At 48.4% G+C, this 27,929-nt stretch overlaps 1 protein-coding gene and 1 long non-coding RNA gene across 4 annotated transcripts; one reads left to right on the forward strand and one right to left on the reverse strand.

Moving 5' to 3' along the window:
* Positions 1–4: 4 nt before the first annotated feature.
* Positions 5–27,890, forward strand: LOC125708722 (rho guanine nucleotide exchange factor 18-like). 3 transcript variants are annotated; one of them, XM_048976472.1, is made up of 30 exons: positions 5–107; positions 3,169–3,639; positions 3,809–3,971; positions 4,184–4,286; positions 4,455–4,500; positions 5,237–5,281; positions 5,549–5,626; positions 5,838–5,949; positions 6,240–6,660; positions 13,091–13,155; positions 14,605–14,668; positions 16,364–16,484; positions 16,606–16,712; positions 17,209–17,349; positions 17,688–17,923; positions 19,076–19,201; positions 19,355–19,472; positions 19,634–19,888; positions 20,008–20,084; positions 20,184–20,362; positions 20,453–20,526; positions 20,967–21,152; positions 21,385–21,525; positions 21,645–21,754; positions 22,076–22,138; positions 22,645–22,692; positions 22,800–23,216; positions 23,434–23,701; positions 25,386–25,490; positions 25,576–27,890. In XM_048976472.1, the coding sequence occupies exons 2-30, from the start codon at positions 3,449–3,451 to the stop codon at positions 25,677–25,679; spliced, it is 4,164 nt and encodes a 1,387-aa protein (XP_048832429.1). In that variant the 5' UTR covers positions 5–107; positions 3,169–3,448; the 3' UTR covers positions 25,680–27,890. The 3 variants fall into 3 exon arrangements, with proteins under 3 accessions (XP_048832429.1, XP_048832430.1, XP_048832431.1); XM_048976473.1 differs by lacking the exon at positions 5–107 and having other exon boundaries at positions 22,815–23,216; XM_048976474.1 differs by lacking the exons at positions 5–107; positions 3,169–3,639; positions 3,809–3,971; ... (4 more) ...; positions 5,838–5,949; positions 6,240–6,660 and adding an exon at positions 10,222–10,520.
* On the reverse strand, positions 1,492–10,214 carry LOC125708723 (uncharacterized). Its single transcript, XR_007382531.1, has 2 exons — positions 9,897–10,214; positions 1,492–1,936 (listed from the first exon to the last, which is right to left on the reverse strand). It is a non-coding gene; the product is annotated as an uncharacterized LOC125708723 (long non-coding RNA).
* Positions 27,891–27,929: the final 39 nt, after the last annotated feature.

A 27,929-nucleotide genomic window follows, 5' to 3' on the forward strand; every position in this document is an offset into this window, starting at 1 on the left:
CAGTGCTCATTTAAGGATCTCCACAGCAGCACTCTTACACAGTTCAACCGTGGCTGGAAGGCACATACAGGGCCTGCACTTTTCCTGATTCCATTCAAGAGCTGCTGGTAAGTTCATTTTTGTTTGTTCGCTTGTAACATTGTTCTGTTCGCCAAAGATGAAATACCAGGGAACTGTATGCATGTTATGAATTTGTTCCACTTGCTGTTGTTTTGGCTGGTGAGATTCTTAGTCACATCAGGTTTTTAGTATATTGCTATGGATGCCAGCTACCTCACATAAGGCAAAGCAGAACAGCAGGCATTCTGCATTTCCTGTGCCTGGCACTAGGTGGCACTGTGCTTGTCGTTCTTACACTCGATTTAGGATCAAATGGTTTATCACAAAGTGACACCCTAAACATCGCATTTCTTAATGGTAAGAAGTTACAGGTCCGTACAGAAAGCCGTTGCCGGTGTGTTTATGCCACTTCCCATTGGCTGCTGCCTCATGCCATCATATATCGTCATCATCCCTCCCCGGCTTTTTCCTGTTTCCTTTCCAACTCTCAAATCTGTGGATGTCCTGTGCCCCCTCTGTCGTTTTCAGTGGGCATCTCTTCCCGTCCCTCCCCCTCTGCTTCCTCCCTGCCCCCGATTCCTGGGTGCTTTCATGACGGACTCCATGAACAGCTCCTGATCTCCTTCCCCCAAGCTGTGGATGAAGCGTGGTCCTAAAAAAGGGGTTTTTCTCCCCCCTTCCTTTGAATCCACCTCTTCTTGGCAGCAAAAGTACTTGGAATATCTTTTTAATCTAGCTATGTAACATCGTAACTAATATTTTTCTTAGAAGGGAAGTGAGTCATTTTGTTTAAAACATGACATCATATATGGAACTGCAGCATATTTATGAAAACGGACACACAGTCATTTATCTTTATTTAGCCCTGTAAAGTACTGTTATGTATAAAATGTAGCATTGTTATAAATGTCATATAGCAAAGACTGATAAGAGGTAGTCAGAAATAACGGGATTCACTTGCCTGATATTAGCAATGGCCTGGAATGGAATTCATCAAGACATTCATCTGCATATTAGTCCTTTGAACTCTTTGCTTTTCAGAGGCCGATTCTAACTAGGTGGAGTCAGTCAAATTTCACACAATTATTCTCATAAATGTGACATGTAAAAAGGATGAAATATGCTGTGTTCTAGGAAAACGTAGAAGCCAAACAAATAATTAATTAGTCTGTAACATTATCTTGTGTTCACATATTGTTAGTTGTAGTTATGTTCTGTATATGGCTGGAGAGACCCGAAGCTGTTGCGACTGAGGCAGAGTGCTGAGTGTTGAAATGGAGACACTGACAGCGAGAAACAGAGTGACAGCAGACATGGACAGTTTCTCAAGATCAGGGTGCGGTTCCCTGCCACTCGTCACCTCCTTATTCTTGCTTCTTTGAATTACTGCCCCTACCTAGAGACGGTATGTATTTGTTGTCCAACACACACTGGAACATTCAATTCAATGTATTTTTATATAGCGCCTTTCACAACAGTATCGCCTCAAGGCGCTTTACATGTGAGTGCTGTAATACAGTACAACATCATCAAGAGAGAATGATACAAAACAGGGAAAATGAGAGAGAGAGAGAGTGAAAGAAAGAGAAAGAAAGAAGAATATGGAGAGAGAAAAAACCTCTGGGGGTCAAAGTTCAACTGGCCTTGGGTAGATACTAACATTATTGAAAAAGAGAGTGGGCCTGCTTGCTAAAAGCAAGGTGTGAACTGCAGTCAAGGTCAAAGCCAAAGTCCATCAATGAGTCTACTCCACACCAGCCTGCGTAGGATGGCAGATTGAAGGCTGCATCCACGGTGCTACAGTTCATAAGTCACATCCACGATGTCACCCTTCCATGGGACGGAACCTGCACTCCAGCTCAGATGGTGCCCACCCCTTCACCACGTGTGAAGGAAGGCAGAGAGCAGGGTGGTCAGAACATGCACTGACACATCAATGGACAAGCACAGTAGATCAAAATGGCAGGCACAGCAGCACCATAGTTATGGTGTGTTGTGTGTCAAGTTGTGGGTTAGCGAAACTGAAGTAATAGGTCAGATACTGTTTCTCTGGGAACTAACGATCGGGGGCACGTATTTTAGATAAACATTTGGCACAAGAATGTTTACTAGGCTGTAGGCTGCCCTTCGGAGTGTTCTGGTGGATAAAATCCAGTCTCGTCTTCACTGCTGGGGGATGACATGATGCACTGTCCTTTCTGCCATCTACCTAACGTGTTCTGAGAGCCTCGCAAGCACGCATTTAAATCGGTGGAGATGCACTAGCAATGCGATTGGGTGAGCCGTATAAGGATGTTGTTATAACATTTGAAGCATAATCATTTTACATGCAGCGAGAACATTATTGTCTGCAAACAAGGGATGGGCTGCCCTGGGTTATGCTATGTAAAGGGCTTTTATGAAAATGGGCTGTGTTGCATGTAGCCAGTGGTGCAGGGCTGATTGGCTCACTGATCGCCATGGTAGCCAGCCAGCCATCCGAGCTGGTGTTTAGAAAGCGTTATCTTTACTGTGATTGACTATTCGTTTGTAACAGTGCCTTTCCCTTAATCCTTGGACAAAACCCACGTCCTGATTTAAGGCGGGTTGTTACCAGGCTCACTGGGCAGAGGTATCTTCCCACCCACTGCTGTTTTAAAGCCATACTATGGATTGATGTATATAGTGAAGAGACAGGTAGTTGAGGGTCTTAGGAATTTGTCACGTGAAGAGATGACAGCAGTAGCACCTCACCAAAATAAAGAGCAGACCCAACACAACTTATGGGATTCCTCTGCCCCACTGAAACTGGCAGGGAAGTACATGCTGTGGGAAAATCACAAAGTTGGTTCCTCTTTTCTGCTGGGGAGTCTGAGGTTTCTGTGTGGAAGCCATGGGCCGCAGCCCGGGACCTGCTCCCGTCTCCTCCGTGTATCACGTAGAATTCCTGAGGAGGAGGTGAGGGGCGCCCGGGTTCCCTCAGGCCAGTGGTTCGGAGTGGTCTTGGAGGTGACAAAATTTCAACCATGACATCAGCTGCTTCTCATAACCATGGACTCGTGACAGTGATGATGTTTCCTGACGTCCATGTGGGCGGTATGTTAGGTAACACTGGATTGTAACTTCCAGGACAGCTACTACGGGCAGGACGTAGAAGGAGGACCGCAGATCTGACGGAGACTGCAGAGGACGACTCTGGGCTCGGCTTGTCCCTGAGGGACACACATTTCTTCACGCACCCGGAGGCAGCGGACTCTGCCTGCACTTCCCTTGGCTCCCACTTCTCTATCCGCAGTTCTCTTGTCAGCACAGACAGCCACACCCCAGGGTTGTATGTCTGCCACTTGGGTGGCTTCTCCCCCCCCCCCCCTCCGAGGAGACTCCCATTTCTCTGTCCCTCAGCAAGGCCATGGAGGCTCAGTTCTGCCAAACAAGAAGCATCACCCCCCCTGCCAGCAGTGTGGCGACGCTGAAGGACCCGCGGCAAGCTGAGAGCATGGAGTCAGACAGCGAGATGTTCCCCATTTTGGTGAGGTCCATGGCAATGTCAGGAAGACACAGATGGGAGGCCTCCTCATCAGCTACCGAATCAAGGAGGAGGTAGGTGATCATGCTGGGACTATGCAGTGATGATTCCCACAGATGTGCTGATTACACAGCTATATTGGTGTAAATAAATCAGCATAAAACAACAGAGAACGGCATGTGAAATTAAATGATCATCTTCTGCTTCTGTTCTGTTTTGGTTCTGTGTGTGTGTGTGTTAAAGGCTGAGCTTAGACACCCCAGCAATGGACGGTGATTGGGGCAGAGAAGACCTACAGCTGTCATCCCACCTTCATCAGTCTGCTCACCCAGAATGCTCCAGTAAATCACAGGGGAAGCCCAATGGGAAAAATGAAAAAGAGGCTAAAATTAACCAGAAGAAACTGGTAAACCTACTTTTTGTTTTGCTCACATTTACTTTTAATTGTGTTAGACGCAGTATTCTGGTTATCACACAGTATCATGTGATAATAACTGTATGTTTGAAAAGCATGTTGCAAAAACAATTAATACACATACGGAAGGCTGTACACCTGCTGTGGAGAAATAGGAAGCATAGGCATAGATGTTGATTGGGTCTTGGATTTGTTTACACCAGGAGCTGGGGTCGAGCTCGTACTCAGGGTCTGAGGTCCTGGTGTCAGACTGTCCTGTGCTCGTGTTGCTGGAAACTTCCAGGAGTGTTTCCAGAGCGGCAGGAGGTTGGTGCTAATGGAACAAGCTGTGTTCCTCCCTTCTGACTGCAAGCCGACTTCTACTCGCGAGACACTGCGAGTGGCGGGGCAGTCAGCGAATGCCGTGGCTAGGATAGCGATGGGCGGGATGTCGGGAGGGATTGTAATATGGCCTGTGCTGCTCCTGTGTTGCAGAGGACCCAGATGAGACGTTGTACACCAAGGAAGCACAGAGTCACATGTGAGTCTGACGTCCTCTGAGAGCAGCTCTCCGCGGCGCAATGCCTCACCTCAGCAGGGTTCAGTAGTCCGCCTGACGTCAGTAACTCTACACCACATATGCAGCTTTTCCCCATATTTCACATTAGTTATTAAACTGAAAATAACCAATAAGCCTACTAGTAAAATTTCCTTTCTCGGGGATGTCGGAGAGTTTGATATTGGGGGAGGGGTCACACAATAATATATAAATGAAGGTCTGTTTACAGGATTGCATATATCTTTAGCTAATGAACTTGTCTAATGTGATACACAAACAAGGCAGACTGTATGGTATATGAGGACAGCTCTCAAGAGACAGTGGCATCAGGTCAGCTAGGCCAAGCTTCCAGTGAATGACCGGTTGTCAGCGTAAGTCATGACAGAACAAGGGCTCTACGACACCAAAAATGGTGCTCATGGTCGGCCTGAAGTCTTCCCCCGGTATTAGAAATGCACAGGGTTGGGGAAAAGGGGCAGCATTTCACAAAGCACTAAAATCTGATGGCACCTATATTCCTGATTAGAAGCTTACCGCAAACGCATAAAGGCGTTTTCCGATCCGAGCTGAGAGGGGAGTGAGAGCTTTCAGTGGGAGTAACTGAGAGCTGTGGGCTGTTGGGCAGACGCTGAAGGGAGGGATGCAGAACCACCTCCGTGCGCTTGTGAGCCCCCCAGACTGGGGAGCAGCACTTAGCCCTTGCTCTGTTTATCTTTAGGCTGATGGCACAGAGCGTCCTTCAGGAGCTAAAGCAGTACCACGGGTAAGTAGGGTAAACAGCGCTCCCGTCGTGCTCACTGGCCCCTAACACAGCTCTGCTTGGGCCCCAGCCAACAGCTACTTGCTTGGCGCATAAGACAATCGCAGTGTGGAGCGAGCAGAGCTTAGCGATGATCTGTTTGACGCAAGTGCAGTTAGGGACAGAGCTGTGAATGCATGAATTAGCTTCAGTTGCAAACATCACCTGCCACTCGAGACAGTGGGTACTCCCCCCTCACTGCCCCCACCCTGCACGCTGTCTCTCCCACAGAGCCAAGACAAGAACTGGGTCCAGGGAAGCCAAAGAACCATCAGGGAATGTCACCTGGTATGAGTTTCTCTCCAATGAGTGAGTTGCTCGTTAAAACTCCCAGCCATTGCTCCCCCAATTACTGCTTTTTTTAAAGGTCAACACACATGACTGCCTCGCTTTTCCAAGATAAAAGCCTGAATTGTATCGTATTTGTCACGTTTAATTTTAGGGCTAAGAAAACTGGCGTTATGTTTACGATAGTGATCACCATGGCTTTGGCGTACTAATGAAGGCAGTATTCCGACAGAAACGGCGATGAGGACGACCATGCGGAGAAAATGGAGGGTGGCAATGCAAAGGTCAAGCGTACCCTTAGCTCTCTGAGGAACAGAGTGGCCGGATCCTTCACTAAAGATAAGGTCCGTGATAGGAGCATCCTGCAGCAAGACGGGTCATTCAGATCTTTGTGTGACCAGGCAGCAAACAGATCACAGTGAATGAGTATTCTGCATATCACGTACCATGTTTTTTAAGTTATAGAGTGTCTATGTAGTGTCATATTATCTCCATGCACAATTAATTTGCACTGTTGGTGGTGTGATATTAACTGTGGATGAATGTAAACCATTAGCAGTACATTCAAAATGCAGCTGTGAACCTGGTTAATTAAATGATTTAAAGGATAATCGGTGCATTTTGGGATTACCAGGGTAAGAACAGAGAGAAAGAGAAGGGGAGAGAAATGGATTCAAAGGAGGATTCCAAGGAAGAACCCAAGGAGAAACACTCAAAGGAGAAGGATCCCAAGGAGAAGCATTCTAAGGAGAAGGATTCCAAGGAAAAGGATCCCAAGGAGAAGCATTCTAAGGAGAAGGATTCCAAGGAAAAGGATCCCAAGGAGAAGCATTCTAAGGAGAAGGATTCCAAGGAAAAGGATCCCAAGGAGAAGCATTCTAAGGAGAAGGATTCCAAGGAAAAGGATCCCAAGGAGAAGCATTCTAAGGAGAAGGATTCCAAGGAGAAGGAATTGAGTAATGGGCACCAACTGGTCCCAGCCACCGTCCCCAGTGGTGCCACCTGCACTCTGTGCAACAAACCACCGCAGAGGAGAGATGGGCTGCAGTGTCACAGTGAGTACAGTGCCACAGTCCACCACCAGGCCGCGCTCTCTGCACAGTTGCGGGGTTCACAGTGAGTACAGCGCCACAGCCTGCCACTGGGCCAAACTTTATACCCAACTGTGGGGCTCACAGTGAGTGCAGTGCCGCAATCTGCCACCAGGCTGCGCTATTCACATGGCTGTGAGACTTACAGTGAGTGCAGTGCCACAGCCTGCCACTGGGTTGTCCTCTCCACACTGCTCACAGGGGGACCTTTGATTTATTTGATGGGTCCAAACTGGGAGACTTTTTCTTTAAAAAATAAGGAAGGACATTTTCCATTTTCTGTTATATTATGAAACAATTTCCTGCCAAACCTCCTGCTTCTCTCAGTCCTCAGCTTTGGGTGATGTAATTTCATTTTAAGTGTGCAGCTTAAAAATGTTAAACTTAATTGAGATTCAGTGCTGAGATGACTGCAGTGTTTGTGTCTGGCCTTTGGCATCCATGCCCTTAAAAGGTACTTCAGTTCAAAGGGAAATAACCTATTGATATTAAAATAGTTTAGTCTCTTATTAAAACACATTTTGTGCAAAAGGCCAAGACAAATCCTTACTAGCCTTAACTGCCATCTTAAATTTACAAATCGGCTAAGTGGTTTCTTGTTGCTTTTTCAGCCACGGTAATTTACTGCACTTTGGCACACAAGTTGCCAAAATCCTGCTGATTTTCCTTTATTATTAAAATCTAATAAGCTCAACCCTCATTTTTTTGCACTTTTGCAATCGCTTGATATTCTTCTACCTCCACCTGGACTGCTTCTGGAGCAGTGTTTCCCAACCTGGTCCTCAAGGACCCATGGACAATATATGTTTCTGCTTCCTCCCAACTCCGACCTGGGATGGAGCAAAAATGTGGGATGTCTGCAGGTCTCCAAGGGCCAGACTGGGAAATGCTGCTCTAGGGGACAGTAATGAGGTGGGGGGGCCTTCCTGAATTAACTGCATTTATGGCTTCTATACATCACTTGACGATCACCCACCAAAAAAAAAAAACTGATGTTTTTTGCTTTGATATTCGGTTTTGTTCATCCTGATAGCTTATCACTAAACTGCTGTTACCTTTACATTTGGGGATCATGTGATCTGGCGCTGTCCTCAGCTGGGTTTCAGGGACATTTTTATTTCTCTTTTGAGTCACTCCTCTACTTGTACCTGTACTTCCCCGTCCCATAAAGGAGAAGGCTTGAGGGCTCTTGACAGTTTTATTACCATAGTTTACAATAACAGGGAAGTATTCACAGTGCTAATATTTTTGCTTTTTGCATTGGAGGTTCAGCATGTAAACTTCCTAACCTTTCAATGACAAAAATGTAAACGGACATCACTATAGAGGGGGAGGGATCTAGTTTTGACCTTTATGATGAAATTTTATTCTGCCGTTTGTAGAAGTACAGGAATTCTTTAGGGGGCTACGTGTGACTCAGAGGGCTAAGCCTGTGTGCTTGTAATTACAAAGTCACCGGTTCAGCCTCAGCATGTCTGTGGGTCCTTGAGCAAGACCCTTAACTGCCAGCTCCCTGGGTGCCCCAACAAGTGGCTGCCCTTCAGACAGCTTACTCTACAAAGAGCAAGTTGAGGGAGGTGTAAAGACAATTTCCCCACAGAGATCTATAGCCTAAATTATTATTGTTAGTTTTCAGGTAACTCTGTCTCCTTTGAGTCACACAAAACAGGGCTTGGCATCGGAGTCGGCCATCTACCCAGCACCTCTAGATTATTTTTGGGGGCTCAATTGCCTTGTTCAAGGGTCCAAGAGATATGATCACTCTGCGAGCCACAGGATACAAATGTGATACCGGTGGTAAGATTCATTAATACAGCAGCATGCTGCAAGGGGAAGTGTATTTATTTAACGCTGACGAATGGTGCTGAGACCTTTCCTTCATAGCCCCTCAGTGTGACTCTGGGAGAAGCTCCAGAGACAGGGATCATGGAGTGATACACCAACAGGGTGTTGTTCAGTAAATTTTTGGTCGATGAGTATAGGATGGACAGCGAGGATACAATGTAGCGTGTTATTAACCGGCTTTGGAGTCCAGCAGGAGTCGGTTTCACTCGTCTATAGCGGACTCCTCAAGTTCACACCTCTTTGATGTTACTGGAAACCTCTGACATGGAGAACACCACAAAAGCCCTAAAGGCACTGTGATGAAAGGTAGCTTTGTCTTCATACTCCTCAACACACCCTGTGCAAATACATGCATTGCGGACTGAACAGCTGTAGTCCTGAAATACACCAAATGAAAGTTTGTTTAAAGCTAAGGCTACGTCTACACTGCTACGTTTTTGTTTAAAAATGCGGCTCCATTTTCGCTTTTTGTACACACTACCCCGGAGTTTTCAGCCCCCAGAAACGGAGACTTTTGATCGGGCTTCGAGCTATATACTGCTGAAAATTCTGTTTTAGCATTGAAGTGCCAATGAGTGGAGAACGCAGCCTCCATTTTGCCCTAACTGATGGCCCTTCCCGCATATGCAGATCTATTACAAGTCCTACTATTAAGTCAGAGAAAATGTTGGTCATATGGCAAAAGAGAAAGTGACGCTACATTTTTCCAGTTGATCCATTCAGTAATTCGAGAAATTGCAGATGTTGCGGTAGATGGGGGAATGCGTTTTCGACAGCATCTTTTCTCGTCTGAGTAAAAGTTTTACATTCTCTCTTCATCATGCTGATCGTGCCTGGGCCTTTTACAGTTTTAGACTCAACTGCCGAATACAAGTCTTTGAACTATTTGAACACGTTAAATGCTTATATTTGCCCTGTATCGTTTAATCCGTTTGTTTCCTTACAAAAAGGTGTTCATAGCGCGTATGACGTCATCATTCTCAGCTTGTGGGCAGATGTTACGGCATTTGCCGTCTGTTTACAGTCGCCCTGATGCGATGAGATTATTTTGTCTGGAGATCAGTGAGGCTGCATTTATACGAATTAAGAAAATACACTTTCACTTGAGGAAGATTTGCCAGATACAGTACCAGATTTACAGGCGCTTTTGTCGGTTATCACATCTGAACCACATAGTGATTTTTATCTGTGAAGTTAAACATTAGCATTTCTTCCCAACTGGAGCGTTATATGTTAACTTGAACAATCATAGCAGGTACCGTTTGCTTCGATTAATTTAACTGTCGTATAAAGAACTTGTCACTGCAAATATTCTAAAACAGTATTTTAAAACTATATAAAGCATATTTTGCTACCTGGATGGCATGGTGGTACAGTGGCACTGTCGCCTCACACCTCAGGGACCAGCGTTCATGTCTGTGTGTGAACTTTGCATATTCTTCCCGTTTGGGTTGGTGCCCGATTCTCTGTCTTATGTCCTTTGGCTCTGGATCCTCCCCGTGACCATGAATAGAACGGCTGATTTCAAAACTGGATGGATGGATTTTGCTGATTTGTTTTTATTCTCTACCAAGAAACAAAAACAAACTTCGGAGTTTCAAATACAGTCTGAATGGCACTGCCCTCTTGCGGTGGGAGCAGTGCAACTATACGTTTTAAAGAGAGGAGATTGATGAGTTGGAACAAAAACATTTGTGATATATGTCCGGGATGCGGTGGGAATTGGGATGGCTTCTCTAACTTGGCAGTACTGTACTGTACGATTTGCAAGAGAGTAATATTTTGTCTAGTTAATAGCTGATTAATGTCTGGAGGGAAAAGTAGCTGTGCCTTTAAATGAGGAGCCGCGCCTGAGGGAATGAGCCTGTGGAATGCGCCGCGTGCTGCCGTGATTGTGTCCCATAATACCCTGCGAGGACACGGCGCACGAGCCGTGACAGTCATCTCTGCGCTTTTGGATCTTCCGCCGGGAAACATCGGTAAACAAGCCAGTGGATTAAAACTTACAAAGGGGGGGAATAAAAGGGCTGGGAGTCAGGTGGTTTTTGGATGAAAGCGGCCGTCCGGAACCGCCGGAGCGTATTCGGGGCTCGGTGTTGACATGCAGGCCCAGCCTGTCACAGTAACTGCAAATCTCGGCTGTCTGATGGAGGCGTTGGTGAGACGCTGCTCCCGGCCTCCGGCTCGCTCGGAGAAACGCTTCTTACCCCAGCAGCACGTTAAAATCATCGTCATCGTCCAGTAGGTTACAGGTAGAGAAGCAGTAGGCTACACATGTTACGGTTGGGTGGACAGGTGGCTGGATAGACGGCTGCGAAGGAGCTCTTGTGTCATACCGGTTTATTGATTTTCGTTTATCGATGGATTTGTTCTTATTCCCTCGGTCTTATTTGTCGACCGAGAGAATAAATATACTTTATTTCAATTTTAGCTACTTGAAGATGTTTCCTCTAATTGCGTGATTTAGCAATTGTTATCTTAGTCGTGCTCTGTTATTGCTAAATAACACTGGTCTTGAATAACTGGTTTGTTAAAATCAAGTGTATAGACGTATAGTTTGGAGAATGTGAGTACTGTAAGGTAATCGGGCGAATGTCTGCTGATTCTGCCGTTCGTTTTGTTGCAAGAGCAAACGTTATTTATGATAACGTCTTGATGTAAGCCCGTTTATGTTCAGGGCATATTGGTCTCTCCTTGCTTATAATATAAACGTACGAGTAATGCGTTTTACGCTTGCCTTCTTGGGGCTTCTTGAACTAAAGTAAATGTTTCTTTTTTTTTAATAAGCCTGGGAATTTGAGGAGTATCTCTCAACTTTTGCAGCAGGACGTTGAATATTTGGGTTACCTGATCTGACTTTCATTTCATAAATCAAGAAAGAAAGCAACTCTATATGTCACCCCAGGGCGTCATTTAGCGGAGAATGTGCACCCAAGGGTGGTCACGTGGTACCATCATCCTCCTTTCATCTAAGGAGCAGGTCCCAGATGTAGGATGGCGAAGTGAAATATTCACTACGGTCGGTGAAGAAGTTAATAAAGATAAATACTGATGTTTAACAGTAGCAAATGTGGTATATGAATGTTATTATTTAGCAAAACTTAAAAAAAATAGTATTTGCTTTAAAAAAAAAAGTATGAATTACTGTGTAGTTATCTGGTAAATATTGTGTTTGGGTTCTAATAGAGGGGCGGCATGGTGGTGCAGTGGTTAGCACTGTCGCCTCACACCTCTGGGACCCGGGTTCGAGTCTCCGCCTGGGTCACATGTGTGCGGAGTTTGCATGTTCTCCCCGTGTCGTCGTGGGGTTTCCTCCGGGTACTCCGGTTTCCCCCCACAGTCCAAAAACATGCTGAGGCTAATTGGAGTTGCTGAATTGCCCGTAGGTGTGCATGTGTGAGTGAATGGTGTGTGAGTGTGCCCTGCGATGGGCTGGCCCCCCATCCTGGGTTGTTCCCTGCCTCGTGCCCATTGATTCCGGGATAGGCTCCGGACCCCCCGCGACCCAATAGGATAAGCGGTTTGGAAAATGGATGGATGGATGGGTTCTAATAGAGGGGCGGCATGGTGGTGCAGTGGTTATCACTGTTGCCTCACACCTCTGAGACCCGGGTTCGAGTCTCCGCCTGGGTCACATGTGTGTGGAGTTTGCATGTTCTCCCCATGTTGTCATAGGGTTTCCTCCGGGTACTCCGGTTTCCCCCCACAGTCCAAAGACATGCTGAGGCTAATTGGAGTTGCTAAATTGCCCGCAGGTGTGCATGTGAGAGTGAATGGTGTGTGAGTGTGCCCTGCGATGGGCTGGCCCCCCATCCTGGGTTGTTCCCTGCCTCGTACCTACTCCGGGATAGGCTCCGGACCCCCCGCGACCCAGTAGGATAAGCGGTTTGGAAAATGGATGGATGGATGTTTGTTTGTAGCTTTTCCTTTTGGTTCAGTTGATTGTGTTATGCTCAGCAGTCTGCAGGGGGCCGTGACAATGAACACTAGTTGATGAGAATAACAGCAGACGGCAGCAGTTGCTGACAGTGATAACAGCAGGAATCATGAATAATATTGTTGATCTATATCACCAAACACTAAAAAACACAAAATAGTTATATGACAAAAACATGTGGCAGTGTGATTGATGCTGATAGAGAGTCCATGTTTAATCTACTTCACCCCTTTGTCTGTTAATTAGCAGCTGTTGGGCAGCCGTATGACTTGAGAGTATATACTGCCTGAGATAAGTGTCTGCGTAGAGTGACTGGATTCTGTCAGGGTGCTGCCTGTTTTCCGAGGCAGTGTGCAGTGAGAATGTCCCGCAGTGACAGCAGATGTGGCACAGTGGCAGCCTGAGTGCTCTGCGCTGCCCCCTGTGGCGCTCTATGCTCCGGAGCTGAGCAGTTGCCGCAGCATAATGTGGCCATGATTATTACTGGCGCTTGTGACTATGCCTATGTATGATGTGCTGAATTGTCGGGTAATACTGCCTGAGCTACTCTCTCTCTCATCCTCATAATTCCGTGCCGAATTCACCATCCTATCTTTCCCATCTCTGTCCCAGACTGCAGCATCGCTGTTCACCGAGGCTGCAGGAGTCTTCTCACCGAGTGCAGCAGCCGAAACAGGGTATGTGTAAATCTCATTTGCTACTTCATCTCTAACCCCGCTCCCCCCCTTTGTTATAATCCTTACAAGGGTGTGTGTTCTGCCTCTGGAAGGTACCAGAACAACCTCAGTCATTATCAATACAGCTCGATGGATGAAATAAACACCTAACATTTGGATAAAATACGTTGAAATGCTTTTTAATAGCTTGTAGAGCACAGTTCTAAAGGTACTAACCAGCTTACCTGCTGAACACTAAGGCATGTAATCTGGCTGGCTGAAACCAGGTTTAATCTTTCGTACTCCAGGCAGAACACACGCTCTTTAGGTGTAAGAGGGTTATCCGGAGCTGCCCTGGGAGATTCATGAAAATCTTTGTCAAGTGCAAATAATTCTGATAATAACGACAGCCCTCACCGGAAGGAGTGAGCAAATGTGATGAGATTTAATAGTTTTGAAAATAGCAGTTGTTTCTGTAAAATCACATGGTATTCTGCCAGGGATGGTCAGCGTATCGACGTTTGGATAACAGTCAGAGTTTGTCCGAGACCCTCTGGTCACCCTGCTTTTGGTGGTAGCATGACAAATGCCGCTGTGGGTCTTGTCTGACCCGCACATTCGAAATCTCCAAATTAACGATATCAAAAGCATTCTGTTGACTTTGTCTTTGTGATTGTGTTGCATCACCTTGGCCACCAGCTGTAGCTAAACACGGTTGTAGCCCTTTAGGAACCTAAGGTGGAGGTGCCTTGGTGGCTCGGTGGGTAGCGTTGCTTCCTCACACCTCCTGGCCTAAATCCCAGGACTAAATTTCAGCCTGGGAATTTCATGCCCAAGACCAGCCCATTTTATCTTTGTTCTGGTGGGACTCTGATAAATGTGCTCCACTTCAAGTCTTATTATCCCGATAAATTTATTACAGACATTTAAAGAAGAAAATAGTAAATAGCATATTGAACCGTTCAAGCAGTTTGACTTCATCATCCCTGTCTGGTCTCTAACATCCATCATTTGTGAAATTTCCAGTAATTAGCAATAGCAAGTGATTAGCTGTGGCACCTCCTCAACCACATGCCATGCTCACTCAGTTCTGAAAGACAAGCGATCAGACAGACAGATGCAGAGCAATCATGGTGTATTTTGTGTGTGTGTGTGTGTGTGTGTGTGTGTGTGTGTGTGTGTGTGTGTGTGTGTGTGTGTGTGTGTGTGTGTGTGTGTGTGCGCGCGCACATACATGTACATGCATGCATGAGAGAATTCGCTGGTTAACATTCTGAAGTGCTGTAGAATTTTAAAGTTGTAAAATTTACTTTATACATGTCTGTCTGTCTCCGTCTATCTGTCCATTCGTGTCCCTTGCTATGTTACTCCTAAGACGGGCTGCAAGCTGTCTGTAACCCTGTACTGGATGGATAGAAGGATGGATAAAGGGAACCATATGGATGTAATGCTGTGCTTTTCTTTCTGCAGTTTAAAGAGCCTCCGACCCAGAGCAGTGGGAAGGTGCGGAGTCGAGTGCAGTACTACAACCTAGGTGGGTGACAGAGGCTCTGAGGATGACGCACATCACCCGGTTGGTTGGGGTTTAATCAGCACTGCCTGGCTCCCCTTCACTCCTCTTTGAGCTTTGGGTCTGGCCGTGTCGCAACGGCCTTCTGGTCTGAGCAGAGGCTCATTATAAACCACAGGGACGCCCCTGTAGTCCACAGGCCATAATGAGTCATCGATTATAAAACAAGCTGCTTGTTTCTGAGCCTGCTGAATGTAATGTAATATTGGTCCCCGGGCAGCAAATTAAAGCCAGCGGGGCCTTGTGCTGGTGGCAGGTTCTGGGCTCGTGTGGAAGGATTAGCGACATCCCCAGCTGTGTTCACATGTCTGGGGAGAGTGTTCCTCCCCTCCTATAATGCAGGTTGTTGTTGATTTAGTTTCAAAAGAAAATGTTTTTGCAGCGTTCTTTAGATTTTTTGTTTCTTTGTTGAGATTATACAAGTCCCTGTTAAAAGATGTTTTCCTGCAAATAGACTGAATTACCTTTCTCTCCAGGACTTTTATTTCCAGCACAGGGCTGCTCAGCCATGAATACGACGCTTCCTGTATCATTGCTGGTCCTGCGCCGGCAGCCGCCGTCGTTCGGTGCTTCTCATAATTGCTGCTAAGTGCCGTGGGCTGGTGATCTTTCTGGTTGCTCCACCCCTCAGCTGTGCACTTTCTGGGCGCTTCGAGCCGACGTCACTCTGCTCCGCACCCGCCAGGCAGTGCGATAAGCGAAGCGGATCCCTGCTGTGTCAGGAAGAGGTCACGCTGTCCGGCTTGGAGACCTTCAGCGGGATCTCAGAGATGCTAATAGCTTTGCAGGCACCCTGGGAGTGAGGGGAGCTTTAGAAATTTCCCGACGCAGCCAGAAGTTTTGTAAGTGCTGGAGGGTGTAAATTCACGCTATGGACACCGGAACAGAGCCTGTCCAGCTTGCCTGCTTTGTAAGATGAGCTGCAGAACTTGGATCACGTGGCGATGCATGTTAGGCCTGCTGTGTCAATATTAATGTCGCATGTTATGCCCATGCAGTTGAGACATCGCAGTTTTTTCCTTTTTGTGTAGTACTAATGTAAATTTATATCACAGCTTTAATCCGTAATTAACAGCTCACGTGTTTGTGCACAAGTCTGATGCTGAGCAGGATCAATGTACCATTTTACTAGAAACCCTTATTTTGCGACCATGTCTTGCCAGAGCAGGCAGTTGCGGGGCTCAGTGTTTAAACCTGCAGCCGTTAAAGGGCAACACGTAGCCGTATATCGATGTGTCAGATGCAGGGAAGTGGGAAGCTGATAACTGGGGGCTGGGGGTGAGCCAAGAGTCTGAGGTACACCAATGTAACCGGGGTGTGTCCATCCCCCTGGTAGCCATGACTACGGCTCGCCATTTCACATGGGGGGGCAGCGATTGAGAGAGTGAGGGGGAGAGAGAGGGAGTGGTTGGCGTGTGGTATAAAGCGGGAGTGCGTCGCCTCCAGGTCCAGCCGTCTGAGTCTCCATGGAGCTGGCTGTGTGTGGGGGTCGGGAACGCCCTCGGGGGGTGGGATGGTGCCGGCCGGCCATGCTCAGTCTCAGCCAGCGGCTGGGCGTGAGAGTCCTGCTGCACCGCGACCTGCTCACGCATAGATTCCTGCGCTCGCTGCACCTCTCGCGGCTGCGGAGCCTCTCTGACCGCCTCTCCCTCTCCGCAGCGCTGAAGGAGTCCGCTGTAGCCGGAGGTAGCCCCCCTGGCATGACCGTCGCCCCGCGAGGACAGAGCCGCCGGCCCGCCGCTGCCTGCAGCCCCGACCTCGCTCACGGCAACAGCTCAGGGTGGGTCTCCCTCTCCCTAATCTGCGAGTCATTTCTGAGTAAAGGTCTGTGTTTTTGGGCGTTCTTTCTTCCGTGGACTCAGAGGTGTTCCACGTTCCCTGCTCCCTGCGTTCCCTTTCAGATCCATTCCAGGAGAGATGGAGGAATCCGACGCGGTGAAGCTGAAGCCTCTCATGGATGATTCAGTCGCCCAGCTCTCCTCTTCTGCAGAGGCCATCGTTCTAGAAGGTGAGCTGCTCGCGTGTTTCCTGTGTCTGGCGCCCCCAAATGGCCGACAGTGAAACTGCCTTTGTTTGGAGGCTCAGCGGTTACGTCCGTTGACGTAGATATTTATTTGGACCTGCTCAGGTGAGCCGACAGCTGTTGTTTTGAATAGTAACTTTTACCGAAAGACTGTTAAACTTGAACGCTTTCCATTTACATACCTGAGATTGGTTTAGATTTCCCACTTGAGTGAACAGTAGAGATGGGCCTCGTGTGTGCAGACCCAGGCTGACTGCGTAACAGCAGTGTCACGTCGCTGAGGTCCGTACATGGCAATGTACGTGCGCAACACACTGGCCGGTATAGACAGGGGGAACTGCCCTTTATTGCATGATAATCTGTTGACAGTGTCAGGGCTGGGTGTCATTTCTAGAGTGGGACTTGGCAGACTGAACATCCCCACTGATGGCTCGCTGACATCGAGCCGCACCGCTCACTCCTCGCATTACTTTCACCGTAGATGCACATTGCTTATCAGTGCAAGCCGATTTGGAGTTCGACGCCCAGGACTTTGAGCTGGAGTCCTGGAGCCTGGCTGTTGACCCGCAGTACGTGAAGAACCACTCAAAGGAAGCTGCTAAGAGGCAAGATGTGATATACGGTAGGTCACCTGCTGTCTGGATCCTCTCTCTGGTCGGTCATTTTCATTTCACGGTCGCACCATGGCAGTGAATAGCCACCGTGCCAATCTCGGCCAGTTTTAAGCAATTTCCAAGTATTCCCGTAAATGGTAAAGCTTAGTAGTGTGATGCAGCTCCAATATGGCTGTGACATGTTTGTACCCTTGGGACAGCTCCTACATTTACCTTACGCTGTTATTTTAAACAACTGTTGTTAAATAAAGGTCAATGAAGGAATGCTCCCTGGGATTCGAACCTACAACCCTTCACGTTGTCGGTGCTTAACTCGCTGAGCTGCAGGAGTCCTGTGCTTTCGCAGAGTTGATCCAGACGGAGATTCATCATGTTCGAACCCTGAAAATCATGCTTTGGGTGTACGCACACAAGATGCGGGAGATGCTGCAGGTGGAGCGGATCTTTCCCCGTCTGGAGCACCTGCTGGAGGTCCATCGGAACTTCCTGTCCCGCCTCAAGGACCGAAGGCGCGAGTCACTGGAGCCTGGCAGCGAGCGCAACTACTCCATCCAGCGCATTGGAGACATCATCACCTCGCAGGTAAACACAGAGTGCTCTCACTGCCTCTGCCAGCGGCCTGATCTGCCTTCCTGTGTGCCCCAGCCCCCGATCTGCCTTCCTGTGTGCCCCGGCCCCCGATCTGCCTTCCTGTGTGCCCCGGCCCCCGATCTGCCTTCCCGTGTGCCCCGGTCCCTGCCAGTCACACTTTCCAGATTCTCCAGATCTGGGTTGGGCGAGCTGATGCTCCCGGGCAGTGCAGCAAAGTCACCCTCATTAGAATCGAAAGAGTTTTCTGCATTGTCCCTGAAAGGAATAATAGAGCTGTGTGTCCGGCATTGTCACATTCTAAAGGATGCCTACGTCCCCCACAGCAACAGTCAAATCATACTTAGGGGCGTGAGAAAAATTCACCATCGGCTTCACTTCACTGTGAATGAAAAGGTGATGGAGCAGACCCCTCCCAGCTGAGGGGGCAGCTTCTTTGTGTGTAAACAGAGCTGGCAGATTCCATCCGTAGCAGCGTGATGCTGGTCCGGGACTTTGAACTGAGCTGGGGACCCAGGTGCACTCTGGGTATTCAGTTTCGGTCCCTCCTTGTATTATACATTGGTGGTTCTCTTCATAACAGACATCAGGAAACTGAGAATGCAGTGGACAGGATTGACAGTGCAGCATGAGATGCCAGTAGCCTGTGCTTCTTCTTCCTGGTGGAATCGTCCGCATTCCTGGATGAAAAGCAACACCATTTATTTCCGACTTAATTCTCTGCCCACGCTGCCGCTTTGTCATTATCCTTTTTCATTAAGTTATTCACTGTCACGTTGCTCCCTCATTTCTGACATGTGGCCCGTTCTAACCAGTCTAAGAATGAAATCTGCCGGTTAGTGACATAGAAATGACGGGGTGTTACTCCTCTGGACAGGCTGGTGATTTCGAAGCGAGTCATATTTTTTTTTTATGGCTAGAGGAATTTCCTCCAGGAAGTGCAGCAAGGTCTTTGAAGTATGTAGGACTCCAGATGAGTTAGACCACACCTATGAGGTGTCTACATCAGTCAGAAAACAGTTAGGTAACAGTGGAGGAGGGTCTTTTTCCTGGTATGTAATCCATGCCATCTGCTAGGTAGGGGTTACGGTCATCATTGTTGGGATTAGGCTCATGCCCATAGATTTTCCCGTTTTCCATGTACAGTTTTCCGGGACCATGGGTGAGCGGTTGAAGGACAACTATAGCGGCTTCTGCTGCCGGCACACAGAGGCTGTCAGCTATTACAAAGACCAGCTTCAGAACAACAAGAAGTTTCAGAACCTCATACGGGTGAGGATGAGACCCATGTGCTGAGTGCTGCCTTTCACTACTTATACCACAGTCTTATGTCTTAATAGAGTTTGCTGAAGTGTAGCTTGTCGCAAACATGTCAGACTTTTTCTTAAAGGATTTATTATTTTTTTTTTTTCTGATGTACTTCAGAAAATCAGCAACCTGCCTATTGTGAAGAGGCAGGGCGTGCAAGAATGTATCCTGCTGGTAACACAGCGCATCACTAAGTACCCTGTGCTGATGGAGCGGCTCCTGCAGAACACTGCTGGTACTGAGTGACTCGACCCACCACCTTTGTTCTCTGACTGCTGCAGACTGACTTCTGTGTGATGCATGTGTCTGCTTCGTGGACAGTGAAATGGTGGCTCCTATCTTTAAACCTCGTGTTAAATTCCTATTTATGTGATTTTCCCCCGCAACCCCACCCAGCGGGCACTGAGGAGCACAGGGAACTGACCGAGGCGCTGGCGCTGATCCGAGCCACCATCACGCAGGTGGACGCCCACGTCAATGACTATGAGAAGGCCACCCGTCTGAGGGAGATCACCAGCAAGATAGAGCCCAAATCCGTGGGCAAGGTGAAGGATGGCCGCGTGCTGAGCAGAGAGGACCTGGGCCGAGGCGGCCGCAAGCTGCTGCACGAGGGCACCGTCACCTGGAAGGCTGCCTCCGGCAGGCTGAAAGGTGCCACTCGGCGCGTTCAGCGTTTTGCCGGTCATTCCGGCAGAGACCTCTAGAGGCCTTAGTGCATTCGTCCCGATGCGTGATGTCAGTTGGTGATGGTTTTCGTGTGTCGTTTCCAGATACCCTTGCTGTGTTGCTGACCGACGTCCTTCTGCTGCTACAAGAGAAGGATCAGAAGTACACTTTCTCCACGGTGGTGGGTGTGACAGGGACCGCCTTGGACCCAGAACCTTGCAAGCGGCTCCCTGTATGAGCCTCACGCCTACCTCTCTGTCCCCCCCCCCCCCCCACCCAGGACAACAAGCCCTCGGTGATCTCCCTGCAGAAGCTGATCGTGCGGGAGGTGGCCCATGAGGAGAGAGGCATGTTCCTCATCTGCGCCTCCTCCAACGAGCCGGAGATGTACGAGATCCACGCGGCCTCCAAGGAGGAGCGGAACCTGTGGATGGGGACTATCCGGCAGGCCGTGGAGAAGTAGGCGGGCCCTGGGGTCGCTGTGGCAACTCTTTTGCGGGGGCCATCCAGTTCCACTAACAGCCCCGTCTGTTTGCTCCCCCCTTATAGTTGCCCACACGTGGGAGAAAACTCCTTTGTTGAGCAGGAGGATGAGCGGCTCAGCAGACTCAAGGAATTCCAGGGTAAGAGCTCGGGGGGGGGGGGGGGGCAGGTACGGGGTACAGGGGGGGCCTGGTCCCAGGAGCTGCTGCTGGCCATCCCCAGGCTAGTGGTGTCCCCTCTGTCTCCACTCGTATGAATGTCTGTATCTGCTTAGCTCTTACCAGCCAGAGCCAAAAGAAGGTTTAGAAGCTGCTAGCCGCACATGTTTGGAATGTTAATAATGCCTGTCTTGTCGGTCTTTGTAGAACCTTTGGGGCTTTTAAAATGTTCTTGAGAATGTCTGGGAGATGCTCTAACGTTCCCATCCTGCTTTCAGTTCTTGTAATTAAGCCTGGCCTCATCGGTGATTGGAGCTCTCGGCTTTGCGGTAATCACATAATGATGTGGTAATGCTGGTGGCCTCGTAGCCTGCGCCGTCTTTCCTCCCCCTAAATTATGCGCGTTTTTCTCGTCTAATCAGAGCGCCTGAGCCTGAAAGACGCCCAGATCACGCAGAGCCTGAATGGGAAACTGCAGATCTTTGCAGACTTGGCTGAGTTTTCCGCCGGCGTGGGGCAGACGGCCTCCCGCGCTCACTTACTGCTACGAGGTGATTCCTCAGATCTCCAGCAGGGGGAGAACCTGCTGAAGGATGCTATTACTGAAGGTAAGTCAAGCAAATCCAGAACTAAGCTTTTTATTTAATTTGGCTTCCTCTGATGACCACAGGCACACATCAGCCATTTCTCATGGGTTTATATAAAGTGTGTATATTTTAGGTATTTTAAACCTGCTTGTTTGAATTACATATCTAATGGTGTGATAGAGCTGACTACAGGGGAGAGGTCATCTGCAGAAAGACCTGAGCTCTGATTCCAGGGCTCCCTGCTCTCTTCCAGTTGAAAGCCTACAAGTGCTGCTGCTGTCGGGCAGGAGAGAGGCGTCTCTAGAGTCAGAGCACAGCCAGAGTCCCGGGGGACTGCCTTGCAGAGCTGAGACCTCGGGGAGCTACGACAGCCTTCCCACCTCCCTCAGCAAAAGTAAGACGGGGGACCATCGCGTGCCACGCTCTGAACGCTGCCATTCTCTGCCTCTGGGGTGGGCCCCTGCAGTGGAATTACTGTATCTTCTGTCCTGTGCCCCTCGCCCCACCACGCAGCGGGCAGCATGAGGAAGCCGGCTGCTGGGCGGGAGAGCAGGTCGAGGGAGAGAAGCCAGAGGGCCCGGTCTGACCCCCAGCTGAGGGAGACCGGCGACAGCCAGCAGTCGGTGGGTCCCCCCGCCCCACAGCAGGAACTTCCTTGTCACATTCCCATACCCTACAGCGTTTCCAGGACGACGGTTTCTGTTTGCCTGTCGGTTACTTTGTGCTTTGCTTGTATGCTGATAAGTGTTTAACCCGTATCTCCCTGTTCCTCAATTCTGCTGATATGATTACACAACATGCTGCCCTGGCATGCGCTCGGCATGCTACACGGCCCGGTTTCCAGGCTTTTCGTGCTTGTTCAGGGAACCTCGCCGCTGTCGGTGAGCCCTGTGTGCGGCAGCGTTTTTGCTGCATTATGCTATATCCAGTTTTTCCACCTGCAGGGTGTCGTGGGCCCTCTGGGAAACGGCAACACCAGGTGCTCGAATTCATTTCCTGAAACAGAGGTGAGGGTCTTAGCATCCGCTTCCCTGCCTTAGTGAATGCCCTCTCGCTTAAATAGTCAACGATTAATAGTACAGCAATTCCGTATCGGCAAACAAAATGCCTCAGAACATAGACAAGCTCTGTTTTGTGTATCTTCATGTCAAGTCTTGGCTTGAATATAGACTAATCCTTGAAATTAACACATCAATTTCCATGTTGAAAATAAACGGCACTTTTTGCCTGGAATCACTTGGCAAGGTAAAGCTTTATACTTTATACTATAACGTTTTTAAGGTTTGTGGGCCACGTGAATGTTCCTGGATGGAGTCAAACATAACCTATGGGACATCTGTTTCACAAATGTGTGCTTTTAAAAATGAAGTTTGATTGCTTTGCTTCCTATCAGTGCCTGGCCCTCTCTCTCGACCTGCAGCAGTGACAGCATGCTCCTTGTCCTTGTGTGCTGTTCGCTGTCGATGTCTCACAGCTTGCCTGTGCTTACAGTTTTTCGCTTCCCTTTTCCTAGTTTCTCGACCGAGTGCTGATGCTGTCGCAGCGGCTGTACAGCCTGCAGGTATCACCCATCTCCTGTTCCTGTTGGGCCCGGCAGTGCGGGAACTGTGGGTTAGCATGTGCCGCTGCCTTCTGCTATGCTCAGTACCCCCTGTGCCCACCTTCCAGGCCATCATCTCCCAGCAGGACGGTCAGGTTGGCCAGCAGAGGGCGTCTTTGGCGAACCGCGAGCAGTCGGGTCGACCGCGGGGGGGCACGCCACTGGAGCAGGAGAAGCAGCGGGAGGAGCTGGCGGACCTGCGGCGGCTGCGGAGCCAGCACCAGCAGGAGCAGGCGCGCTGGCAGCGGGAGCGGCAGCGGGAGCAGTGCGAGGCGGAGGAAGGCGCCGCGCAGCTGCGCCATCGCGAGGAGGCGTGCCGTGCGCTGGAGGAACGGCTGGCCGAGGAGCACCACGAGCTGGAGCTTCACCGCGACAAGTACCGGCAAGACCTGGAGCGGCTGCGCGAGTCCAGTGCCGCCGTGGAGAAGGAGAGGGAGTGGCTGGAGCGGCAGAGGAGCCAAAGGGCCGGCCTGGTTCTGCCCCCAGTGAGTCTGCCCGGCACAATCATCAGACCCTTTGCTTAGTAACTTCTGGAATCCGTCAGCAGGGCGGTGCTCTAGGGCAGGTCCCTTGTGAAGGCAGGGTATGCACACAGATGGAAGGTATTGTGTCGCTGTGTGTAGTGATTCCTGGGGGGTATTCTTCCCCCCTCCAATGTCAGCGTGGTTCATACCTTAATGCTGCCCCCCCCCCCCACTCCAGGAATCCTTCCTGAGTTTCAACGGGATCAGCGGCACGGTGAGCGACCCGGTCTCTGACTACCCCGAGAGGCCCGAGACCCTCCTGCGACGGGACAGCAGCACCTCCATCATGGGGAAGACGGAAGTGCCCATCCACCTGATCAGCACCACCAACCAGCAGCTGCAGCAGCGTGGCGTCTCCCAGCAGATCCCCACCAAGCTGGCCGCCCTCAGCAAGGGCAAGGAGAAGACCGGGAAGGGCAAGGGCTCCCAGCGCACCGACAGCATGGGTCAGCAGCCCGGGGGGCTCGGGGGGGCGGCTTTGGAAATAGTAGAAAATAATCATTATTTAAAAAATTACGCCAATGGGTTGGCATCCCATCCTGGGTTATTCCGTGCCATGCGCCCGTAGCTTCCGGGCTCCAGACCCCTTCAACCCTACATAGGATAATTGGGTATGAAAAGTGGATGATGAAATGATTATTATTAATTATTTGTTTGTTCATTTATTATACAGAAGTGATCAGAATTAGAATGAGTGACATTTCTGTGATTTATAAAGTCGCTGCCTATCCGAATTCAAAGTTATTTTAGCAAGGGAAGTATTTTAATCATATCAGTGAAAACTATTGCACATAACAAAATGAAAGGTATAAATGAAACATTTGACGTAGGTCTGCGATCAGAATTAGAGAACAGCCGCAATGTTATTGCCAAAGCCTGCAGATGGATTTTTTCAGCGTTTTTGATGGTTACAACTTTTGGACATTAGTATGAAGTCTAGAGGCCCTTGCTTTCAATGACTTTGGCACATCAGTGCCCACAGGACATGGGCAGCTTCTCAAAATGCTCTGCCTTTACTTTATTCCACTTGTCTTCCAGTTTCTTCCACAATTCGGTAACTGCAGTGGGTTTGTTTGCAATAACTTTGTCGTCACTTTGCAGTGATTTTTGATAGGGCTCACATCTGAACTCTTGGCTGCCCATTTAATCACTTTAATGTTCTTACTTAGACTTTATTGATCCCCTTGGGGCGGAAATGTCCTTCAATAGAAGTTACAGTAAAGAAAGAAGTATAACAATGTGTAAAATAATATCAATAGGAACTAAAACAGTACATCAGCAGTAGTAAGCAGATGCAATTGCTAATAATATTGTGCTGTGTTATTTGTAATGGGAAAAGGCAGTGCCTTATGATGCAGTGTTATTTGTAATGGGGAAAGGCAGTGCCTTATGATGTAATGGGGAAAGGCAGTGCCTTATGATGTAATGGGGAAAGGCAGTGCCTTATGATGCAGTGTTATTTGTAATGGGGAAAGGCCGTGCCTTATGATGCAGTGTTATTTGTAATGGGGAAAGGCCGTGCCTTATGATGCAGTGTAGATGTTATATTGTACATCCATACTTGACAGTGGGAATTATGAATATGTGGATCAAGTCCATTGTGCATATTTAAATGTATGAATCAGAATTATAAATCGCCTCTTTGGCCAGGTACAACTGCAGGTATTAGGAATTTGTTCTGGCACTGTGGGTGTATGTTGATGTGTATTGGTGTATACACACACAGACAGCAGTATGTACATAACATTACAGGACATAAGCTAAGGAAAATAATATAATAAAGCAGTGTGAATGGTGCAAAGCTGTATAGATATATAGTTAGGGAAGGAACTGCATGTTGCTGAGGGAGGTACTGATATTCCTTAGCATTCACCTTGCCATGTGGCTGCATGAGAAGCCCGACTACTCCTGCTTCATCGCATATGTTTGGTCCCCAACCCATGACCAGAAGGACACTGGTTCAGATCCCATGGCTGGTAGAGGGATGTCACCTTTGGGCCCTTGAGCAAAGCCCCTAACCCCATTTGCTCCAGGGATGATCGCGCAGCTGACTTTTTGGAGAAAGGTGTGAGCTAAGTACTAAAGGGCTTAAATTTCTGTATGCGTACTGTGCCCCCCCCCCCCATACAGCCTCTGCAGACACAAAGCAGACACCATCTGTCAAGCAGTCAGCAAAGGAGGAGGGGGGTCCGAAAGCCAAGGGGCCCGTCACCCCGCCACAGCCACATCAAACAGGTAAAATGCCTGCCCACCCCCCAGGCCACCAGCAGCCTGCCCCAACTGCGGTATAACTGTGCGAACCCCCTTCACTGCACTACAGATCCAGCCAGCATTCTGGACCTGGATGTCGACTCCCTGCCGCCTGGCCCACCTCCCCAGCAGCTTGCTGGCCACGCCCCCAAGGAGGATGTCATTTTCTTCTAGAGCTGCTCTCGGAAGGGGGGGTCAGATGCCTGCAGGATTTTATGCACATACCCCAAAAAAACTATTCATGACAGAACAAACACCTGAAGCCAGTAACCTTCTCATTTCGCCTGGTCCAGTGGAGAAAGATGGTATTTGCTGCATTAACGGTTTCCTTACTGTTCCGCATAAGACCTTCTGGATGTAGAATTAGAGGAATAGAATGTACTGTCTATACAATATCCTCACAGTCTACTAGAGCAGCCACCTCCTGGGTCCCGCTTGTGTTCTTATGCAGGATAACAGCAACACTACTGACATTCGTAATCTTGATATGGAAACGTCGGTTTTGCACATTGTCTCTAGGAATTCCAGCAGCAGCTTCCTGACTTTGCGGGTCACTGATAACCGTGTCTGTGCTGTGTCACTGACCGGACACTGACTTCTGATGTGTGCCGCATCTTCACTGGAATGGCTTTGCGGAGGAAGAATCCCTGAAACGGGACTCTGAAGATGGGGGCCCTGTGGTTTGTTTTATCCGTCCTGAATTTTAAACATCTGAGTGCATGTCTGTTGTTAGTTGCCATGACCATTTTATTTTTGCGAAGTGCTATTTTGAAGTACTTTTAAAGATAGTCGTTCCGAGAATCATCAGACGTCGGGTATAAAAAAAAGAACCTGTGAGATATATAGACGGGGATAATCTGACTGCAACTATAATTTTAGTGCTGTGATCTTCCTGAAATGTGCCAAGCATGAGCGTGTGCAAATATGATCTCCAGCACTCTGTCTGAAGGTACAGCATGTTTTAGAGTGGATTATAATTGGTAATCTGATGTGGGACCAGTTTGCTGTCCTTCACAGAGATGTCACGCCCAGCAACCCTTTGGGTCCCATGGGGCTCTAATCAGTCATGTTTGTATGTGGGATCAAGCCAATCAAATGTCCCGCTATTATGGTCGGTAACTTCAGATGTGTCAAGCTGGACTCATTCCAAATCAAACAGAGAGGACCAATTAAGGCTGAACTGAAAGTTCCCAACCATTCTGTTAGTCTAGGGTGTGTTTGTGTGATTGTGTGTGAGAGAGAGAGAGAGAGAATTGGCCAGGATTGACTGTAAAACTGCACAACAAACAAAGATGCAAGGTGAGAACGTTTGTCTTGGTGCATGCATGTGGAGCTGCATCGTTCGCTCTGTGTCTGTCAGATGTGTATATAAGGGAGTGTCTCGTAACTGCTTAAACCCCCCCAACCTCAAGCTGATGCTCCACAGAACAGCGCAGTGATGTAATAGCTGTGTTCCCAAGTAGACATGCAGAACTTGGACACACTGTGGACGTGCTTTGCGGGTTTGGGTGGAAACAACAGCTCCTGCTGTCCGCTTGGATGTGGACTTTGCTTCATCTCTGCTCCACTCTGGGATTCTCGGGGGGGGGGGTGCAAATTTCCCATTTGGCACTTTGGTCAGTTTCAGCCTTCTGCAGAACAACAACGTCCTGAATCGTGTCTGACCCTCTAAATGGCCGTCAGCCTGTTGCTCTGCCTTATTTAATGAATTTGCAAATAGAGAGTTTCCCATCCCCATTGCTGCGTTAGTCATCCTTATGTCCTTTTAATTGAAATATTAAACCAATGCAATCGGTTGTTTTGGTTTTTTTTATTCTTAATGAATTTACCACTTGAATGAACTGAATTGGCAACGGTCGCCTGATTTATAAGTAAGAATCTCTGTGATTGTGAATATAAGTGTGGAAGGTCCTGGTGTCATTTTGTAGCAGTGTTTTGTTTGTTCATTCATTTGCTCATTCGTTTGTTTCTGTTTGTCTGTCTTCCCCCTGTGTTGTGCCGCTGTAGTGGTGTGAGATGCTGCTTCCTTTGGATAATGTGGCCTTTCTGAATCCCCCAGCTTCTGACATGCGTATGACTAACCATCGGGATTTTACACGTCCCTCGTTATGCAAAACCTGCACTCTATACATGAACTGAGTTAAGATTCATTTCCTTTATTATTTATGGTTGATTTGTGTCTTTCTCCATAAACATCTTGATCTGTCTTTATCTAAATAGCGGTTATAATTGTATGTTGTCGGTTTTACATGTTTGATTATTAGTGATCATGAAGGGGAAATGATTTATTGTATTTGTGTTTAAATTATGTTGTGCTTTTTGTGATACGTTGTTCTATCCGCGTGGAAATCCGTGGGTTTAAGCAATAAAAACATTTGTACCGGGTCTGAGGTCACAATTTCATTCAAAGGAATTAGCACTTTT

Source organism: Brienomyrus brachyistius, chromosome 15 (assembly GCF_023856365.1).
Source record: "Brienomyrus brachyistius isolate T26 chromosome 15, BBRACH_0.4, whole genome shotgun sequence".
NCBI lineage: Eukaryota > Metazoa > Chordata > Actinopteri > Osteoglossiformes > Mormyridae > Brienomyrus > Brienomyrus brachyistius.

What these genes read in the sequence shown, in the direction of transcription:
- LOC125708722 (XM_048976472.1), top strand. Translation starts at nt 3,449, where the DNA reads ATGGAGGCTCAGTTCTGCCAAACAAGAAGCATCACCCCCCCTGCCAGC. An exon ending in TGTTTCCAGAGCGGCAGGAG is followed by an intron (nt 4,287 to 4,454) that starts GTTGGTGCTAAT and finishes CCTGTGTTGCAG; the next exon opens with AGGACCCAGATGAGACGTTG. An exon ending in GCCACAGCCACATCAAACAG is followed by an intron (nt 25,491 to 25,575) that starts GTAAAATGCCTG and finishes ACTGCACTACAG; the next exon opens with ATCCAGCCAGCATTCTGGAC.